The 20,125-nt window shown below is 35.7% G+C and overlaps 1 protein-coding gene across 1 annotated transcript in view; it reads left to right on the top strand.

Annotated features, from left to right (window-relative positions):
- The first annotated feature begins 2,834 nt into the window (after positions 1-2,834).
- The window catches only part of LOC144353177 (sphingomyelin phosphodiesterase 3-like), a 29,268-nt gene continuing 11,977 nt past the window's right edge, over positions 2,835-20,125 (top strand). Inside the window, exons 1-3 of the mRNA XM_085500143.1 lie at positions 2,835-2,871; positions 14,352-15,245; positions 16,835-16,907. Of these exons, the coding sequence (XP_085356269.1) occupies positions 14,433-15,245; positions 16,835-16,907 (886 nt within the window). The 5' untranslated portion in view covers positions 2,835-2,871; positions 14,352-14,432. The remainder of the gene's footprint in view (positions 2,872-14,351; positions 15,246-16,834; positions 16,908-20,125) is intronic.

Below are 20,125 nucleotides of genomic sequence, written 5' to 3'. Positions count from 1 at the left end.
TATGGTGGAATGGCCAGTTGATTATGTACTACATTGGCATTTTTGGTGGAATGGCCAGTTGACTATGTACTACATTGTCATTTATGGTGGAATGGCCAGTTCACTATGTACTACATTGTCATTTATGGTGGAATGGCCAGTTGACTATGTACTACATTTCCATTTATGGTGGAATGGCCAATTGATTATGTACTACATTGTCATTTATGGTGGAATGGCCGATTGACTATGTACTACATTGTCATTTATGGAGGAATGGACAGTTGACTATATACTACATTTCCATTTATGGTGGAATGGACAGTTGACTATGTACTACATTGCCATTTATGGTGGAATGGCCAGTTGACTATGTACTACATTGTCATTTATGGTGGAATGGACAGTTGACTATGTACTACATTGTCATTTATGGTGGAATGGCCAGTTGACTATGTACTACATTGCCATTCATGGTGGAATGGACAGTTGACTATGTACTACATTGTCATTTATGGTGGAATGGCCAGTTGACTATGCACTACATTGTCATTTATGGTGGAATGGCCAGTTGACTATGTACTACATTGTCATTTATGGTGGAATGGACAGTTGACTATGTACTACATTGTCATTTATGGTGGAATGGTCAGTTGACTATGTACTACATTGTCATTTATGGTGGAATGGCCAGTTGACTATGTACTACATTGTCATTTATGGTGGAATGGACAGTTGACTATGTACTACATTGTCATTTATGGTGAAATGGACAGTTGACTATGTACTACATTGTCATTTATGGTGGAATGGACAGTTGACTATTGTTGCCATTCTGCCATGAAATAATGCGGTGTGAAAAGGGATTAATTTCATTAATGACAAATGCACAGATACAAACTTTTGTTCCACAGAACTAATACATGGATTCAATGTCAACTACATCTGACCTTGTTTTTGCAAAGTGAATTATTCTAAACCAATTTAATGAAAACTATTCCTCAGAAGTTAAATTACTACAGTATACAGAAATCCATTGATAATCATTATATTATCTAATGGGAACAACCTGCATATTCTACAAGTTTATTTAATGTGCTCGTTCACTGTATATTATTCTGGTTTTAATAATTGGGGGAATTTTACACGTCAATTTGCTTGATTTCTTTTTACACGCCTTTAAGTGTAGGTAGTTTGTTTTAATTATACGCATATATATATCATGTGTAATAAAAATAATACATTAGAAGAGTATTGTATGTATGAAATACCGGGTGCTGGTGCAAAACTGACCGATGTGTTGTGTTGTGCCACGCAAGGAAGACTTTATAAACTTTATCTGAAATTAATCTGACTAGTATGGATCTCATGAGTATGATTACAGGCACAGTTCAATTACAAAGGTTCTCGCATATTTGTGAATGAACTGAGCTGAATCTAATGTCACATAAATATAACATGTTAATCCTGCAGTCAGAAAACCAGTACTTGTGTTTGTCCTGTGTGTGTACAGTATGTCCACAGGTCTCCATACTGACAATGGCTCATTATGTAGCTCGCATTCTCGTAAGTTTATCATTGAATATTTCACGGCTTTGTTGACCATATTCCTATCATTGCAAATATGACATAATTTGTTATTAGAAAAAATAGATTAAACTACCACATGTTACCATTACCGGTACAACAACATTTGTACATATGGAGAGTAGTATGTTAATTAAATACTAATTATTAATATACGATTAAGTTAATTACTGCTCACAGACACGTAGACAATGTTTAATTTAAATAAGTAATGACACCAAATCTTAATTTTCCCAAATCACCAAAGTTGCATTTTTTATAGCCATTTAGGAGAGAATCTGTCAAAGAGCAACTTTAAACTATATCATGCAAATGGTTGGTTTTGTAAGTGTAGTTTTTTTTTAATTGAGCAGTAAACACGGACATGAAAATGGAAGCAAAATTAGGTATTCGTGGGTTTGGCGAAAGTTCACATTTGCAGTGGCACTATATAATGCAGGAATGTTACATACATTAGGCGACATAATGAAAAAACATTAGGGCAGTATAATTATGGTGTCTGCAACTGTTGAAATGATGAAAATTATCCTGCGCCAAAAATGTATAATTTCCTGCTTTGAACACACGTGAAACAATATCAAAATTCTGCATGACTATATTGCTCTGATTATGTGAATTTTCTCACTGGCCTAGTATTTGCAACATTCAAAATGCTCATTTTGTTTTTCCCAAGAAAGAAAAAAAAATCAAGTTCTTAAAAATTATTTGACCAAAGTGGGTCAAAATTATGTTTTTAAAATAGATATGCTTTATGATGATGTAAAATACGTCTAAATATGTCTAAAACACGGGTTATCTGACAACACTCGGCAGGTAAAATTGGATTAATTAATTAATTAATTAATTGAAATGTTTATTATTGAAAAACCAGCTCTTTGTGTGATCTTAATGATCTTGCAAAAAATGGAAAGAAGTATCTTCGTGTTTGGCCACATACAAAATATTGTTTTAATATAACTGGTCCACTGTCATATTACTAAAGTTTTTGGAATTGCAGCAGTTCATTGACAGTTAAGAAAGTTATTTCAAAACTTTTTCAAGTACATGTGAACGTACTAAATTTGCAACGAATGTTGTTTGCGCAGTGAAACAATGCGCTGGAATAACACTACACCTTTCAACATTCAAGAACAAGTAGTGTGCCATTGTTGTCTTTGCACTATAAACATAGGTGGTGTCAATAACCTTAGTTGAACTTTGTTACCCACAAACAAAGGGCGTGTCTAAGACGACGACATTAAGCGTACCTCTGACAATACAGGTAAACATAACGAGGTATGGTGGGCTATACACGACAAATGTAAGGTAAGACCAGCGATGCCATACGATGTTCCGTCAAAACGCTATTTGAACGAACTAACATTTTGTGGGAAGTCTATTTAAATCTCCTCGGGTTAATACAAACCAATCGTCGATGGGTTTTCCATTTCATAACTGTTAATAGAAGTGTCTTTAATGGTCAATACATATTTACTTGTCAAATACCTAACCAGGCAGGAATTTGGGTATTGTGCCATTGAAATCTAGAAAAGCTTTCTGGTATAACATTTAAAAAAAAAACTTTAAAGCGCGGTGGTCGTCACGCGTTGTATACGTCGCTATATCGCTGAGTCCCATATCGAACAAGACGCGGCACGACGACTGCCGCCCTTTAATATACGTCGGTAATGACTGTGATAGCAGACTGGTATATATTTCGGAAGTGATTATCATTGTCGCATTGGCAGTGTAACAACTGAACTCTTGGTGTTATTGCTTTATGACAAAGTTTCCGATATGACCGGCTACCGACAGTCAGGGATTCCTAAGCCCGATGTTCTCAATAATACTATCGGAGTGAACTGATCACACTGTACAAATATTAGAGTTAATTACTCCCATCGTACTAATGTCAGGTTAAAGGGCAGTAGTCGTCGCGCCACGCATGCGCTGGATATATAGGTCTCATATGAACATGGATGGTGACTTTGACTGTTGTGCAGATCAACGAGTACGAACTGAGATGTTACCAAGTTTTAATTAGGTATTTTTTAGGTGATTGGAAAGTATGGAAGGTGTCACCGGCGGTAATTAGTGCAAGTCGCGCCCAGGTAAAACCTCATACTTCCTCATATTTCCTTTAGAAGGGCGCATTGGATTGTGGGAAATGTTTATCAGTTGATAACTCACACTATACACGCGCGGATTTAGGGGCGCACCTCCTCCTTCAGCCCGCAAAAAATCAATTGACAAACCTAGCCCACCAGAGGTGTGCGGACGTGGTCGCGCCCCTTACCGAATTTCTGGATCCGCCAGTGCTGTGCTATTGTCTGATTGAGTTGATTACTCACACTATGATACTTTTAATAGGCATAATTAATAAACAAAAATGATTTCGTATTTACATTCGTAAATGATTGATGTGAACGACGTCACTTTAATCTCCCCAAACGCTAATCTGATTGGCTGGGAATGATATAACTATTGCGTTGTTCCCATAGTTGGAAAGATGTTTAAGATTCAGTATCAAATTAAAACGACGTATCTGAGAGGAGCAGATCTCCCCCAACCGCATACTGAAATACCGCCGTGATTTTCGTCTTCAACGCCCAGGTTTCAACGCTGGGTAAATATTTAAAATCCGGTATTCGTCCTTTCTATATCTTATCGTTTCCCCCTTACACAGCGTTGGTAAAATATGGAAGGCGCAAATAGTGAAGCAAATTTTCTGTCACACTGCTTAAATTATGTTTCTGGATGGGAATATAGTTATGGCTTCTCCCTTCTACGAATTTAATTAAAGTCCATTAGAAATATGCTAAAATCCAAACTATCAGGATTTCACGATATGACTATATAAGAGCCAATGATAGGGATAGGGTCGAGTAGTGAGCTTCATTTGTAACGAGGCCAAATTACCCGGATGAAACCCCCGGGCCGTCTACTCATACTGCTTCGTCATGGGACACATGTGCACATGTTATTCCGATACATTCTATAAAAATGGATTGATTCAAGATGGCTGACACGTGGCACAGATCATATCCTTCCGTGTCTGACTTCAAAGACGTGTTTCAATTTCATCAATATATACGTTTCTCTGGAAGTAAAATCACATCCAATATCACGTATATATCACGTTGAATTCTCATTACATCACCTGAAATGAAGTTCTTTAGAATATCCTAAATATTTATCCCAAATTACACGTTTTGCCGAATAAAATAAATAATGATGTTTAACTTCAAATGTTATTATCTCGAATTCCCGATTGTGGTGTGACCGGTACATGTTATAAATGTATCACAGCGAGGGAATAAATATTCTGTGTTTTCCAAATAATTTATTAAATTCCATTTTATTTAATAGATTACTATATCGGATAATATATTATTGATTGATAACTGATATATTTGTGTGAGTATATGTACTCATACTCACATATTACGGTTCAAAGGTTAAGTAAGTGAATTGTTTGCCGTTGATATAGAATAATACGGTCATTCATAAAGGAAGCGAAATTGCTTAATCTAGAAAAACATTCTTGCTTAATTAGCAAGTGTGGCGAGTATATCAATAATCGCATCTTTATCATAGTTGAGTGTTTGTAATCAACCGATCACAAGACTGTTTCGAACATTGTGATGTCATTCAGCGAAATGTATTTGAGCATGTAGTTGTAGGATTAAAATAACGGACCCCCGTACCCATCCGATGATCGATTCGCTACTGTCATGTAATGGTTTCAGCCTACAAAAAACGCACCGCAACCACCAAGTGTTTGTACTACGGTCGGAGCGAATAATTCATTATTCGCACACAGTCGGTGAGTAGGCGATTAGAATAAAGTAGTCAATTAATTTGAACGTATTTCTGAGATGTCACATATAACAATGACAACGGGAGACAGTCACTAGCACTGTGCAACGGGAACGCTGACTGAGCAATTCAAGGCACTTGGTTGTATAAAGTAACGTTTACCAGTAAGGAACGTGTGCGTGTTTTTGTTCAATGGTCAGATTATACAAAGTACACGATTCTCTAAGCTGAATCGGTGAAAGTTGTGCCGTGGCCTCGTTCGCGGATTCCTTTTTCGGCAACCCTGTAGAGGTCTTGATTTAATTGAGATATATTATTATGATGTTAATACTTATAACACACGTGTTTACTAGGAAATAAAAATACGATTACGCACGAGTTAACATGAACATGTGTGGCAGCAGACTTCAGTTTGAGGCAGAACCCGGGTCCATGTCTGAATGGGTCACGGCATCATCGCCAGCAACACCGCAGTTGTCATGTGTACTGTGATCACACCAATGGGCTTAAACAGTTATCCGAGTTAACGTCATTTCTTTTATCTTCAAGTAGATTATCTATTATGGTCTGTTGGGTTGATGTTTGGTGTTTCTGCCAGTTTGCCTGGGTTGGCCTACAACACACGGTCAGATGTAAACTTGCTTGTAGTCTGTTGCGATTCCAATGAAAAATTCTTGAAAAATAAATATAAATTGCGTAAACGAGGGGTGAACGTGAAAGTCATGTGACCGCGAAATCCCAACAGACTTGCAATCAGTGTAAGCGCCCTCACATTACCGACCAGATTCGGGCTTGTAAATTTGCATATATAAAAAAAATGCTTTTGCTTTGTTCTGTGTTTTTTTTTTTTTTTTTTCTTTTTTCTCTATTTTTTTAATTTTTTTTTATTTTTAACTCTCAACATTTAACTTTATTGTATCACGAACAATATCTCAATTAAGGATACGTTTATCAATAAAGATGATTATTATTATTATTACGTCATACGGTGGGTGGAGCAGCTGAGCCACAGATCGTAAACAGAAACCGGTTTCCGGGGTCTCGGCATCGTCCGAATTGCACGGTCCCGTGTCTTCGACCTATAGGCCCCTGTTTATATAATAATTCTGAATTAAATAAGAATTTCTCCACTGTAGAAATTAAGACAGTGGTAGCAAAAGCAAATTCAGGGAAGGCAGTTGGGGTAGATAAAATCCCGTATGAAGTGCTTAAGAATGATAGTTCTGTTGCCATTTTAACGCATCTTTTTCAACTTTGCTTTGACAGTGCAAAAGTTTCATGCATCTGGAAAAAAACATTAATTTGTCCAATTCTTAAGGTGAGGTCGAGTGACCCTCGCGTTCCAATGAATTATAGGGGCATCAGCATACAGTCCACTTTATCAAAACTCTACAGCGCATTGCTTAATAACAGAATCACAAGGTATTTAGAAAATAATAATATTTTAGTAGACGAGCAAAATGGTTTCAGAAAGGATAGAAATTGCGAAGATCATATTTATATTTTGACATCTATTATCAGAAATAGAATATCCCATGATTTATCAACTTTTGCCGCTTTCATTGATTTACGAAAAGCGTTCGACAGTGTCGATAGAGACGCATTGCTATACAAATTATTTATTAACGGAATTAACGGTAAAATGTACAAGTCTATACGAGCTATGTATAGCGACACAAATTCTTCTGTAAAACTAAATGATTTTAAAACAGACTGGTTTAACACTGAGCAAGGCGTGCGTCAGGGTGATAATCTTTCTCCTACATTATTCTCCATCTTTATTAACGATTTGGCAGTTGAAATTAACCTGAAACAAAAATAACTCTTGATAATAACGTTAATGTTAGTATTTTGTTATACGCTGATGATATCGTGTTGTTAGCTGATAATGAAATTGATATGCAAATGATGTTAAGTCATTTAAATAGTTGGTGTGAAAAATGGAAAATTAGGGTTAATAAAGTGAAATCGAAAATGTTACACTTTAGAAAAGCCAGTGAAGCTAGAAGTGCATTCCAGTTTTGCATTGGTGATGACGTGTTAGATTATACCGATAAGTATAGATATTTGGGGATTGTTTTGGATGAATTCGTTGATTATTCTGTAACTGCTGGTATCGCAGCAGACTCGGCAAGTAGAGCGTTAGGAGCGTTATTCGTTAAATTTATAACTCTCAAGAATCTTGGGTTCTCCACATTTACAAAGTTGTATGATGCCAGTGTCGCGCCTATACTTGACTATTGTTCCGGAGTTTGGGGTTTTAGTAAATTTGAAAAGTGTGAAATGATTCAAAATAGGGCTTTAAGATTTTTTCTTGGCACCCATAAGTTTTCCCCACTCCCGGCGGTTAAAGGTGACACTGGGTGGGTCTCATGCAGAGATCGGAGATGGGCCCATATGGTTAGACTGTGGAAGCGTCTTACTGAACTTGATGACAATAGACTAGTTAAACGAGTATTTCTGTGAGATCACTCCCTAAATTATAATAATTGGTCATCAGAGATTTACCAAATTATGGAGCTCGTCGACTTAAATTATGAACACCTAATTGACGTAAATATACATGCATTAAGAGAAAATATTGCGAGGAGGTCAGAGTCATCTTGGTCAGAAGATGTTAGTCACAAACCAAAGTTACGTGTCTATGCAACTTTTAAATTTGAATATAAACCAGAAAAGTACGTGCTAATAAATTTAAGTCGGAGTCAAAAGTCACTATTAGCTCAACTGCGCATGGGCATTTTGCCTCTCCGTATTGGGACTGGGCGATTTAGACACGAGCCTGTAAGTGAACGAATCTTTAACGTTTGTGATGCAAACGTTGTTGAGGACAAAATGCATTTTTTGTTTGACTGTCAGCAATACAATGAAATGAGGCATGAGTATCTAGATTCAATTCTCAATGAAATAACTGGCATATCACGGGAACAAATACTGGTTCGTTTATTTTCAGGGCCAATAAGAAAACGTGTTCTTTTTATAGAAAAGGCCTTTTACAAAAGAAGAAATTTGTTGTACGTCTGGATTTTTATAACTACACGATTGTATTGTTGATATATTATTTCAAGCTCTCTTTCATAACCTTTATTTGTGAATGTAATCGTTATTATTTAAGGTGACTTATAAGTCCACTGGGCTGGGCAGTTCTCTGAGCTGGTTTAGAGGCTTGGCTATCGAAGTTGGGGTCTCAGTTGATATGTTAATTAGCCTGTCTTCTGATTGGTTGAAACATATTAGACATGTCAACCTTTACAAGCCCGAATCTGGCCGGTAATGTGAGGGCGCTTACACTGATGGCAAGTCTGTTGGGATTTCGCGGTCACATGACTTTCGCGTTCACCCCTCGTTTACGCAAGTTATATTTATTTCCAAGAATTTTTCATCGGAATCGCAACAAACTGCAAACATGTTTAGGTCAGATGTACAAAGTAAGTGAAACAATTCACATCTCCAGCACAAACGCAAAATGTTGTTCGGAAGGTTTATTCATGACACCGAGCTGCTACCACAGGGGCTTGACGATCTATTCGTTTCAATGCGTTTGTTTCCGGCCGATCAGCTTTCACTATATACATTCTACCTCCATGCTATCTCTTTTCTACCTCCATGCTATATATAAGTCTTAGTGATTTTTGTGGTTTCGGAGCGTGATGATTAAATTTAATAACATATGCTTGCTTTACATTACTAAACTGTTTTAATTCCATAATTTCTATTATTTTGAGCAAGTGTAAGGTCCTGTACCGGGACATAGTCGCACGGCCCCATAGACGTCCACGAATTGAGACGAATCATGGAGGTAGTACTTTTTTCTCCATGGACGAATAGATCGTCAAGCCCCTGTGGCTGCTACCGGTGACGAGAGTGTTCACATTGACGTTGAAAAAAATATGCGAGCCCCGCAAGTCAACTGACGCAGGTTTTGTACGTGGGCGTTTACTGCGTGACACGACAGTGATGGGCCCGGTGTCAACGATCTGAGCGTAGAGTGAGTAGATTTGCTGGTATCCATTATGTCGACAAATTACTGGCGATCGGCTCTCAGCTAAGAACTTGTCTCACTAGTCTGTCTAGCCATGGAACTATAAGGGTTTATAGTTCCATGGTCTAGCTGTCTTTCCGCTCGTACGTGTTAACTCTTGTATAATTGTTTTGGATGCGCCAGTTACGTTCAAACTTGACCCTCGGCTCATACCTGCCCTCGAGTTAGGTGCCCCCCCCCCAATTGCCATAGCAATATCCGAAATACTGATTTGCCTGATGTACCTCCCACAAATCTTGGGGGAAAAGTCTTGAACATATCTCAGGACAAAGTTGCTATTTGTCATAAAATGGCGTTTTATTTTTTGGGGAGTTGGCTGATTTTGTTCAAGCTTGTCAGGTCATACCTGCAGTTAGTAAAAAAATATTAGAAAAATTCCTCCCTTACCATTGCCATGACAACGCTCAAAAACCTGAATTTGTGGCTGTGGCTTTATGCAAAATAAATCTTTGAGTGAAAATTGTGGACATGTGTGCACAAAGTTAATACCTTTTTTTTTACACTATGCAATATATAAAATTATCGAATGACAAAATATTACCATGTTCACATGTGTGCCACAAAGCCGACTTTACTAACTTGATAAACAATCATTATCAGTGGTTTTAATTGGTTTTATGTCCATACGTTTATAAAGACTAAACTATTAAGCCGGTGTTGTTATTGGCTGCAATGTTTCTTTAAAATACTTGCAATGAATGAAACTAGTTAGACTGACATTGAGGGCGTGCTTTTAAGACTGCGTTATTGTTCACATGTGCTAAAACTGTTTCTGTAAGAATGGTATGCCGATCAAGACTTGCCATTTTAAGGGTGGCTTTAAACTAAATCGGAGTGGCTTCATTATAAAGCTTGTCTCCAAAATAGCTTTTCGGCACATGTGAGAACATAGTATATTTCAACACTTAGAACGTCAGGCATTCAAATGTTCAAGTTTATACATCATTCAACTTTTACTGAGACGTGGAGTTCATTGAATGTTCAAGTCCATCAAGTGTTTAGGTCAAACAAGCAAGTTCATGAAGTACTGTAAAACATGTTGAAAAAGCGACATGCAATTTTAGCGAATTGTGGTAAAATGGCGTAATAGCGAAATGTTGATTTAGCGAATCTCTTGTTATTGTTGATTTCCTATTTTCACAATACTTGTCTGTCGCGCGCCAAAACAAATGCGCAGTTATCATCTCCATAAAAACAAAGAAAAACTGTCAAGTGTAATTAGGAAGCCCCCCCCCCCCCCAGATTTTTATGTTCCAAATTACTGTGTACAAATCCCCAAGCCTTGGCCATTTTGAATTTATAATAAAGTCATTAGCGACATCTTAAATTAGCGAATCAATTCTCTCGCTAAATTGGCTAAAAAGACATGCTCGTGAAAAAGACATGTTTTACAGTAATTTTCTGAAGTAAGTCAGGCTTGTTTGTATGTCTGTATGAACTTTTCTGTAATTTTTTTGCCTGGACCGACTTTTTTTCCCCTGCCTCTGCACTAAGTGGGAATACTGTCCTACTGCTGCCATGGCAATAACTAACAAAATGATTGTTTGTGACTTCCAGTATTCATTAATCATTGATCTATGACTAGTTGTCATGACCTGTTGAAAAAGTTCTGTTTATTTAAAATCAACCTTTGGCTACAGACCGTAATGTAAACCCAACTACTGAATTATGCAATTATGCATGGAATCAGGGGTTACTTTACATCATTCACAATTCCAAAACAGCTGAGCAAAAATAATATGCATGTAGAAAATGAAAACCACATGGTTCCCAGTGTATTGAGAATGAGCAGCAACACATAATAAGGAAACTATGCATATTTGCACCTCAAAAAATTTATATGTGACGACGACAAGAAAATTAATCTGTGTAAATAATGGATAGAGAAACAATAAACTTTATCTTTTTTTCCTGAAAATCTTGAATATTTCACACATATTCGTGTAATTAACTTTAACAAAAAGTGCTGTCTAAAAAGCCATGTTTGTTATAAATGATTGATGAACCTAATATTTATAATCTCAAAGGTCAGTTACACTGTCATGAACTCATGCTTGCGTCAGCTCCTTGTGACATAAACAACTTTTTAACTCTTGTGTACTTGATACATTGCAATACAAATTAAACATGCACCCCTTCCCAGTAATGGACTAGGCTTAGTATGTATATAAAGCAAAGTTATCATTGTTTCAGACTCTTCCATTTTTCAAAAAGTAATTTTAAGGGTGGGAAACATCATTCAAAAAAAAAAAAGCTAAAGGATGATGTTCGTCGCACCACTTCCTGTTCGATATGGGACTCATAATGACGTACGTATACAACATGTGTAAAAATACATTATATTTACATGAAATTTAAACACTGCGTGACGACCACTGCCGTACGTTTACCATCATGGCATTTCAAGCCAAAATTATTTAAAACAATCATTGGAAATTTTACATGCAATTCTGTGCATTTATTTATTTATTTATTTATTTATATCTTTACTTACATATCCGAACAGCTAGTTTCATTAGAATGGTTCATTTGTAGTATTATGGAATACATCCAACACTTAACAGGATTGGTTGAATATCAATGCTTGATTGACTATTCCCCAATGGGAATTGAGCTTACAAAGTATTTAATCTTACATGATAATGATCTTTACACCCGCGTGGTGCATCCTAATCAATGACTATATTTTAATAATTTATTGTGTACAAACACAGTCTTCTTTATCGTCACATGGGTGGCATGTAAATGTATGATATAACGGTGTGTATTGCAGCTCATTTTATGTGACAACCTGTACTTATCTGGTAGGTTAAATGTATTATCCTTCTGTATCTGTGAAAACGCTGAACTATTACTTAGTTTGTAAGTGTCTCAATACTTATAGAGATTATATGGTTGACTGCAAATATTCCGGCATTTTCTGTGACCATCTATTTGTATATATGGTGGAAACAGTATACAGATCCTTCAGGTCAGGTATAGAAGAGTTGAGGCAACAATGTGTGAAATATGGCCAAGATAAATTTTGATGTGTGATCTCAGTCATTAATGCATCTGTGTAAAATCTGTTACAGAAATAATTACAGTAAATATTATATATGTTCCCGTTTGGCAGGAGGAACTGAGGATTAATCATTTCCAATATGCCTTATTTTCAACTTACGGTTTTGACCATTTTTACATGTTCCCCATGTCCATGCCAACAGTTAGGGGATTTGGATTTACATTGGCTGGCACCCATGGTACCAGTACATACATGACACACGTGACACTTTTAAATATAGAGCTTTTAACAATTAATTACTTCTATATAAAATGTTGAACTTAACTTAATTAAGGAAATTTTGCTAACATGTCCTGACAAAAAAAATTTCAAATATCTTTATGAAATTCAAAGTTTTGATTATAAAAATATTTTGGGTATAGTGTCGATTATCATTAACTAGAACTAATTAATTATTTGTTAATTAGTATTCTGTAATTTGTTGCTTACATATTTATATATATATTATACTGTAAAGGGGTTAATTATTCACTGGGTTTTAATTTTGCTTAATTTCGCTGACTGGAAAATGCGCTAAATTAAAACACAGTGAATATGTAAAATTTAGCATAGAACACATTATGTAAATGATAAAACCGTGAAATGCTAAATCAGCGAAATTTAAACCCAGTAAAAATTAGTTATTTTACAGTAGTCAAGAAAACAAATTGTCACAGTTGTTCAAATGATCAAAGCATCATTAATTTATTGTTTACACGATATTTAATTGTGATTGTGTGAATGATATTAATTATTTATTACAGTATTTAATATTGAGGGATGTACAATGAGACAAAATTAATCCTTTCAGTGTAATTCTATGTGTTGGATAAAATTTAAAGTTAATCATTAAATTTCCTAATCCTACTGGCTAGACAAATGTAAAGCCAAATATTGTAGAATACTTTATTTTCGCTTGAAATTTATTTTCGCTATTTTCGCTGAAGGGATGATTACGTGAAAATAAAATCCAGCGAATATACTTTTTTTCCTATATTTCACATTAAACTCATCAAAAATCAGTGAAAATAAATTCCACACAAAACGCCCAAAAAGCCTTTTCAGCGAAAATTTATTCCAGCGAAAATAAAGTATTCCACAGTAGTTTAAAAATGTCTAAATTGATTATAAATGACTTTTCTAATTAAATAATAGAGCTACCTATTAGTATACCACATAAACAATGCAGGGTTTATTTCTCCATAGATTATTCTGAAAACAGCAGTTGACATAATATTATGAGTTTGGTCACAGGAATCATGCACACCATGGCACGAACCAGTCTCTGTTTACATTGACGTGATTATTAAAGTTAATTTCAAAGTAGGTTGGGGTACTTCATATAATGATTGATAGGTAATCAAATGCTGGGTGCATGGTCAAATTGCATGTTAAAAGTACAGGTTTGAATTTTTATAAACTAAGATCATTATGAGAAAAAAAAATTACAATAGTCACTGCATGCCGACTATACTCGGAAATCCCAGTGAAATAAACATTGTTACAAAATTTGCACAAAATTGCTGTTGTCAAAATAAAGCCGTTTACAGTATAGATTACTGTAAGGAGGAAGTAAATAATCCCAGTGAATAACTGATAATTCACTATGAATCACTAATCATGAACAAATTATTTTCTTTACAATGCATGACATTAGCAATGTTAATTAGACCGAAAAATAAATTGCAGCATGACTTAATTCTTTATACAAGAATACCTTCTTAGTTTGAACCAAATAACTATACACTATCACATACTATCAAACAAGGTCCAAATCTATATTTTGGAGACTCAAATTGAAGGGTGGTCAAATTGGAGAGGGTATCCTCACCCCACCCCACCCCACCACAACTAATTTTGCCTTCAAGTTAAATATTGCCTCATTCTAATTTTTTTCTACAGACTACCACAGTTGAAGTACCAGTGGTGTATAAAATCAATCTTAGTTAATGAAGTCAGTTATCTTCGCTGTAAGTGAACGTCATGATTTCGACATCCAGATTTCCGAATATCGCGCTGGAAACTTTGTATAATATTACAATTATGTTCATTACGCAAACCCTCTGGAGTTTAGATATGATGCTTAGTTACTTCTACCCGGTAGACACGGAATGGAATGATCCAGCTGCCGCAATGCATGTTGCTCACAGTTTCATATTTGTACCAATATACGCTGTACTGTTTGTTCTGTCTGGTGTTGTCACGTTGCCATTCATTCCAATATGGTGGACATTACAATGGTTTCGGAAACCATACTTTTTCTCCTGCAGCCAAAGCGAGATTCATTATGAGAATATAAACTTGAAATACAAATACAGCTTGTGTTCAACCAATTTGTGCTTGATTTCGGAGTTTATAGCTCGTATGAGTAACCTGAAAGATGTACTTGATCGTGCGCAAAAAATTGGACAACGCATTGCGGCATCCCAGGAACAATCTTATGCGAATGGGATTAGTAACCATGGTGATGAAAAACGAGAGAATCTCCCTAAAACTGGAAATTTTGAATATGGTACATCAACGCAGTTCCCTTCAGACTTGGACTTCATCTGTTTTCAAGAAGTCAGTGACACTACCACCGAAGCAGGAAAGGAACTCTCCAGTCACCTCCACCAAGCTGGTTACCATTACTTTCTATATGATGTTGGTGTCCACAAATGGAAACTTAACAGATATTTACTAAGCAGCTGGCTTTCATTTGCCAGTAAATACCCCATATTGAATGTGGCGTTTCATCCATATGAATACAAGTCAAGTGGCCATCAGGAAGCGTCTGTCGGTTTGCTCTTAGTGAAGGTATGTATTGCTCAATTTTACTACAAAATCTACCCATTATTTAAGGATACGAAATATTCCTGATTCATAATATATAATAATTCATAATAAGTAACATATTTGCTGTATTAGTTTATTATCAAACATCTACTATCACAAATAATAGAATTTATCTTTTGTAAAAAAATAAGCACTCAATCCCAAATGTACGTATCAGCACTATAGTTCCAAAATGAATCAATCGTTCATACTTTCACATTTCTCTTTATATGGGGTGTTGTAGTGTGATAGAAACAGGACACTGTCACTGTATGCAAAAATTCGCACAGAGAAAAACATCTTTCATTTCATATACTCATTTTGAGCTATAATCTCTCATTAAATTTGTACTGCAAGCCAGAAAAAGATGTAAACATACCCTGGTAAGTAATGCCTTTGGCCAGTTTCGGGATCACTGTACTGTTGTCGCGCATAATTTGAGGTGTTCATAATCTTGTGGACATACTAAGAGGTTATTACGAGGATACCTCGAAGTATGCACGAAGACAGTACAGTGGGAGCATTGACGCGCGCGCAGCATGTCGATGCGATGAAGCACTGCTGAGTGCATACTTTAAGGTATCCTCGTAATAACCTTATTATTATACATCTTTTCCTTCCAAGGATATGCCATGAGAATGCCGAAATCCAAAATCTTTAGAACAGAATCAGCGAACTTCTTTATGTGGAGTCCAGTCAAAACCTGGTGGCAGCCATGTTTGTTTTTATTATTAGAGGATGCTTAAGCGCATAATCATTCCATATTTGGCTTTCACATTTTCTAATATGGTAGGATGAAAATATCCCTAATGGCGTTACAATGACAGATGTATAATAATGTTTTTTTTATCGGATATTATAGTATAAATTATAGTTAAGTTAAATGCTGTCTTTACTAATATACCAAGATTGTAATACTTTAATATATGTTCATGACTGCCTATGTAATTATAATTATCATGGTAATTAATTTATGTTTATTGATGTTGATAATTTGATGACTGTTGATACTGTATCTGTTCCACCATATAACATACCTCTATCACTCAATGTATTCTAATATTAATGTGTCATAATTCTATAAAAATAGTTTAATAAATTAATTTTTATTTATTGTTATATCTATACACTATTTCAAGGGAAATAAACTCCGGCCTGTTGTTATCATTCGTCTGTCTGTGACATGGTGCCACTGACATTTTACCCACAATGCACCTGTTACATCTGCAAATAGAAATACCTATACCAGCATACATATAAAATTGTTTAGGTTTCTATCTGAATTAAGCATTTACAACAGTATCAGGGTTGAGTGTCGGAATATATCTTGATTGTCTTATGAATTATAATTGAGTTTTCATTGTTCATTACACAATTGATATTAATAATTTAATCTATTTATTTATATTGCATTTTTTACAATACGAATTGATCAAGAGCACATGGCAAAAATGAAGTTATTATTGACAACAATTTACATGTGCAATAACGCATATTTGACTGCATACATTTATTGATATGCATGATATATTTATTTTGTGTACCGTTTTATTATTATTTTTTTTTTCAAGGTGTATCTTGGTAAAAAGAACAATAAATCTGTTGTCGGATTCATTGGTAATACTCACTTGCAGTCCTATATCGGTGAGTAATCAAGAGTATATCCATATGTAGAGCCACCTTTTATAACCCAGTATTAGTGAGTCAACACCAAATAAACCCATTTACTGTCCAGTATTAGTGAGTCAACACCAAATAAACCCATTTACTGTCCAGTATTAGTGAGTCAACACCAAATAAACCCATTTACTGTCCAGTATTGGTGAGTCAACACCAAATAAACCCATTTACTGTCCAGTATTGGTGAGTCAACACCAAATAAACCCATTTACTGTCCAGTATTAGTGAGTCAACACCAAATAAACCCATTTACTGTCCAGTATTAGTGAGTCAACACCAAATAAACCCATTTACTGTCCAGTATTAGTGAGTCAACACCAAATAAACCCATTTACTGTCCAGTATTAGTGAGCCAACACCAAATAAACCCATTTACTGTCCAGTATTAGTGAGTCAACACCAAATAAACCCATTTACTGTCCAGTATTAGTGAGTCAACACCAAATAAACTCATTTACTGTCCATTATTAGTGAGTCAACACCAAATAAACCCATTTACTGTCCAGTATTGCAAGTCAACACCTAATAAACCCATTTACTGTCCAGTATTAGTGAGTCAACACCAAATAAACCCATTTACTGTCCAGTATTAGTGAGTCAACACCAAATAAACCCATTTACTGTCCAGTATTAGTGAGTCAACACCAAATAAACCCATTTACTGTCCAGTATTAGTGAGTCAACACCAAATAAACCCATTTACAGTCTAGTATTAGTGAGTCAACACCGAATAAACCCATTTACTGTCCAGTATTAGTGAGTCAACACCTAATAAACCCATTTACTGTCCAGTATTAGTGAGTCAACACCAAATAAACCCATTTACTGTCCAGTATTAGTGAGTGAACACCAAATAAACCCATTTACTGTCCAGTATTGCAAGTCAACACCTAATAAACCCATTTACTGTCCAGTATTAGTGAGTCAACACCAAATAAACCCATTTACTGTCCAGTATTGCAAGTCAACACCAAATAAACCCATTTACTATCCAGTATTGCAAGTCAACACCAAATAAACCCATTTACTGTCCAGTATTAGTGAGTCAACACCAAATAAACCCATTTACTGTCCAGTATTAGTGAGTCAACACCAAATAAACCCATTTACTGTCCAGTATTAGTGAGTCAACACCAAATAAACCCATTTACTGTCCAGTATTAGTGAGCCAACACCAAATAAACCCATTTACTGTCCAGTATTAGTGAGTCAACACCAAATAAACCCATTTACTGTCCAGTATTAGTGAGTCAACACCAAATAAACCCATTTACTGTCCATTATTAGTGAGTCAACACCAAATAAACCCATTTACTGTCCAGTATTGCAAGTCAACACCTAATAAACCCATTTACTGTCCAGTATTAGTGAGTCAACACCAAATAAACCCATTTACTGTCCAGTATTAGTGAGTCAACACCAAATAAACCCATTTACTGTCCAGTATTAGTGAGTCAACACCAAATAAACCCATTTACAGTCTAGTATTAGTGAGTCAACACCGAATAAACCCATTTACTGTCCAGTATTAGTGAGTCAACACCTAATAAACCCATTTACTGTCCAGTATTAGTGAGTCAACACCAAATAAACCCATTTACTGTCCAGTATTAGTGAGTCAACACCAAATAAACCCATTTACTGTCCAGTATTAGTGAGTCAACACCGAATAAACCCATTTACTGTCCAGTATTAGTGAGTCAACACCAAATAAACCCATTTACTGTCCAGTATTGGTGAGTGAACACCAAATAAACCCATTTACTGTCCAGTATTAGTGAGTCAACACCGAATAAACCCATTTACTGTCCAGTATTGCAAGTCAACACCTAATAAACCCATTTACTGTCCAGTATTGCAAGTCAACACCAAATAAACCCATTTACTGTCCAGTATTGCAAGTCAACACCAAATAAACCCATTTACTGTCCAGTATTGCAAGTCAACACCAAATAAACCCATTTACTGTCCAGTATTAGTGAGTCAACACCAAATAAACCCATTTACTGTCCAGTATTAGTGAGCCAACACCAAATAAACCCATTTACTGTCCAGTATTAGTGAGTCAACACCAAATAAACCCATTTACTGTCCAGTATTAGTGAGTCAACACCAAATAAACCCATTTACTGTCCATTATTAGTGAGTCAACACCAAATAAACCCATTTACTGTCCAGTATTGCAAGTCAACACCTAATAAACCCATTTACTGTCCAGTATTAGTGAGTCAACACCAAATAAACCCATTTACTGTCCAGTATTAGTGAGTCAACACCAAATAAACCCATTTACTGTCCAGTATTAGTGAGTCAACACCAAATAAACCCATTTACTGTCCAGTATTAGTGAGTCAACACCAAATAAACCCATTTACAGTCTAGTATTAGTGAGTCAACACCGAATAAACCCATTTACTGTCCAGTATTAGTGAGTCAACACCTAATAAACCCATTTACTGTCCAGTATTAGTGAGTCAACACCAAATAAACCCATTTACTGTCCAGTATTAGTGAGTCAACACCAAATAAACCCATTTACTGTCCAGTATTAGTGAGTCAACACCGAATAAACCCATTTACTGTCCAGTATTAGTGAGTCAACACCAAATAAACCCATTTACTGTCCAGTATTGGTGAGTGAACACCAAATAAACCCATTTACTGTCCAGTATTAGTGAGTCAACACCGAATAAACCCATTTACTGTCCAGTATTGCAAGTCAACACCTAATAAACCCATTTACTGTCCAGTATTGCAAGTCAACACCAAATAAACCCATTTACTGTCCAGTATTGCAAGTCAACACCAAATAAACCCATTTACTGTCCAGTATTGCAAGTCAACACCAAATAAACCCATTTACTGTCCAGTATTGGTGAGTCAACACCAAATAAACCCATTTACTGTCCAGTATTAGTGAGTCAACACCAAATAAACCCATTTACTATCCAGTATTGGTAAGTCAACACCAAATAAACCCATTTACAGTCTAGTATTGGTAAGTCAACACTAAATGAACCCATTTACTATCCAGTATTGGTAACCATGCAAATATACCATCAATATATCACTATCACCGTCCCATTTCCTCATTCATATACAGCTACATTTTTTTTTGTATAAAAGCATTCAATTTTACTATTTTGATGTTTTGAGTATATTCACTATGTTTTCATTTCCCA

The sequence above is a fragment of the Saccoglossus kowalevskii genome, chromosome 6 (assembly GCF_978046115.1).
Source record: "Saccoglossus kowalevskii chromosome 6, keSacKowa6.1, whole genome shotgun sequence".
Lineage (NCBI taxonomy): Eukaryota > Metazoa > Hemichordata > Enteropneusta > Harrimaniidae > Saccoglossus > Saccoglossus kowalevskii.
The sequence above is the reverse complement of the archived record's forward strand: the minus strand, read 5'-3'. Positions and strand labels throughout refer to the sequence as shown.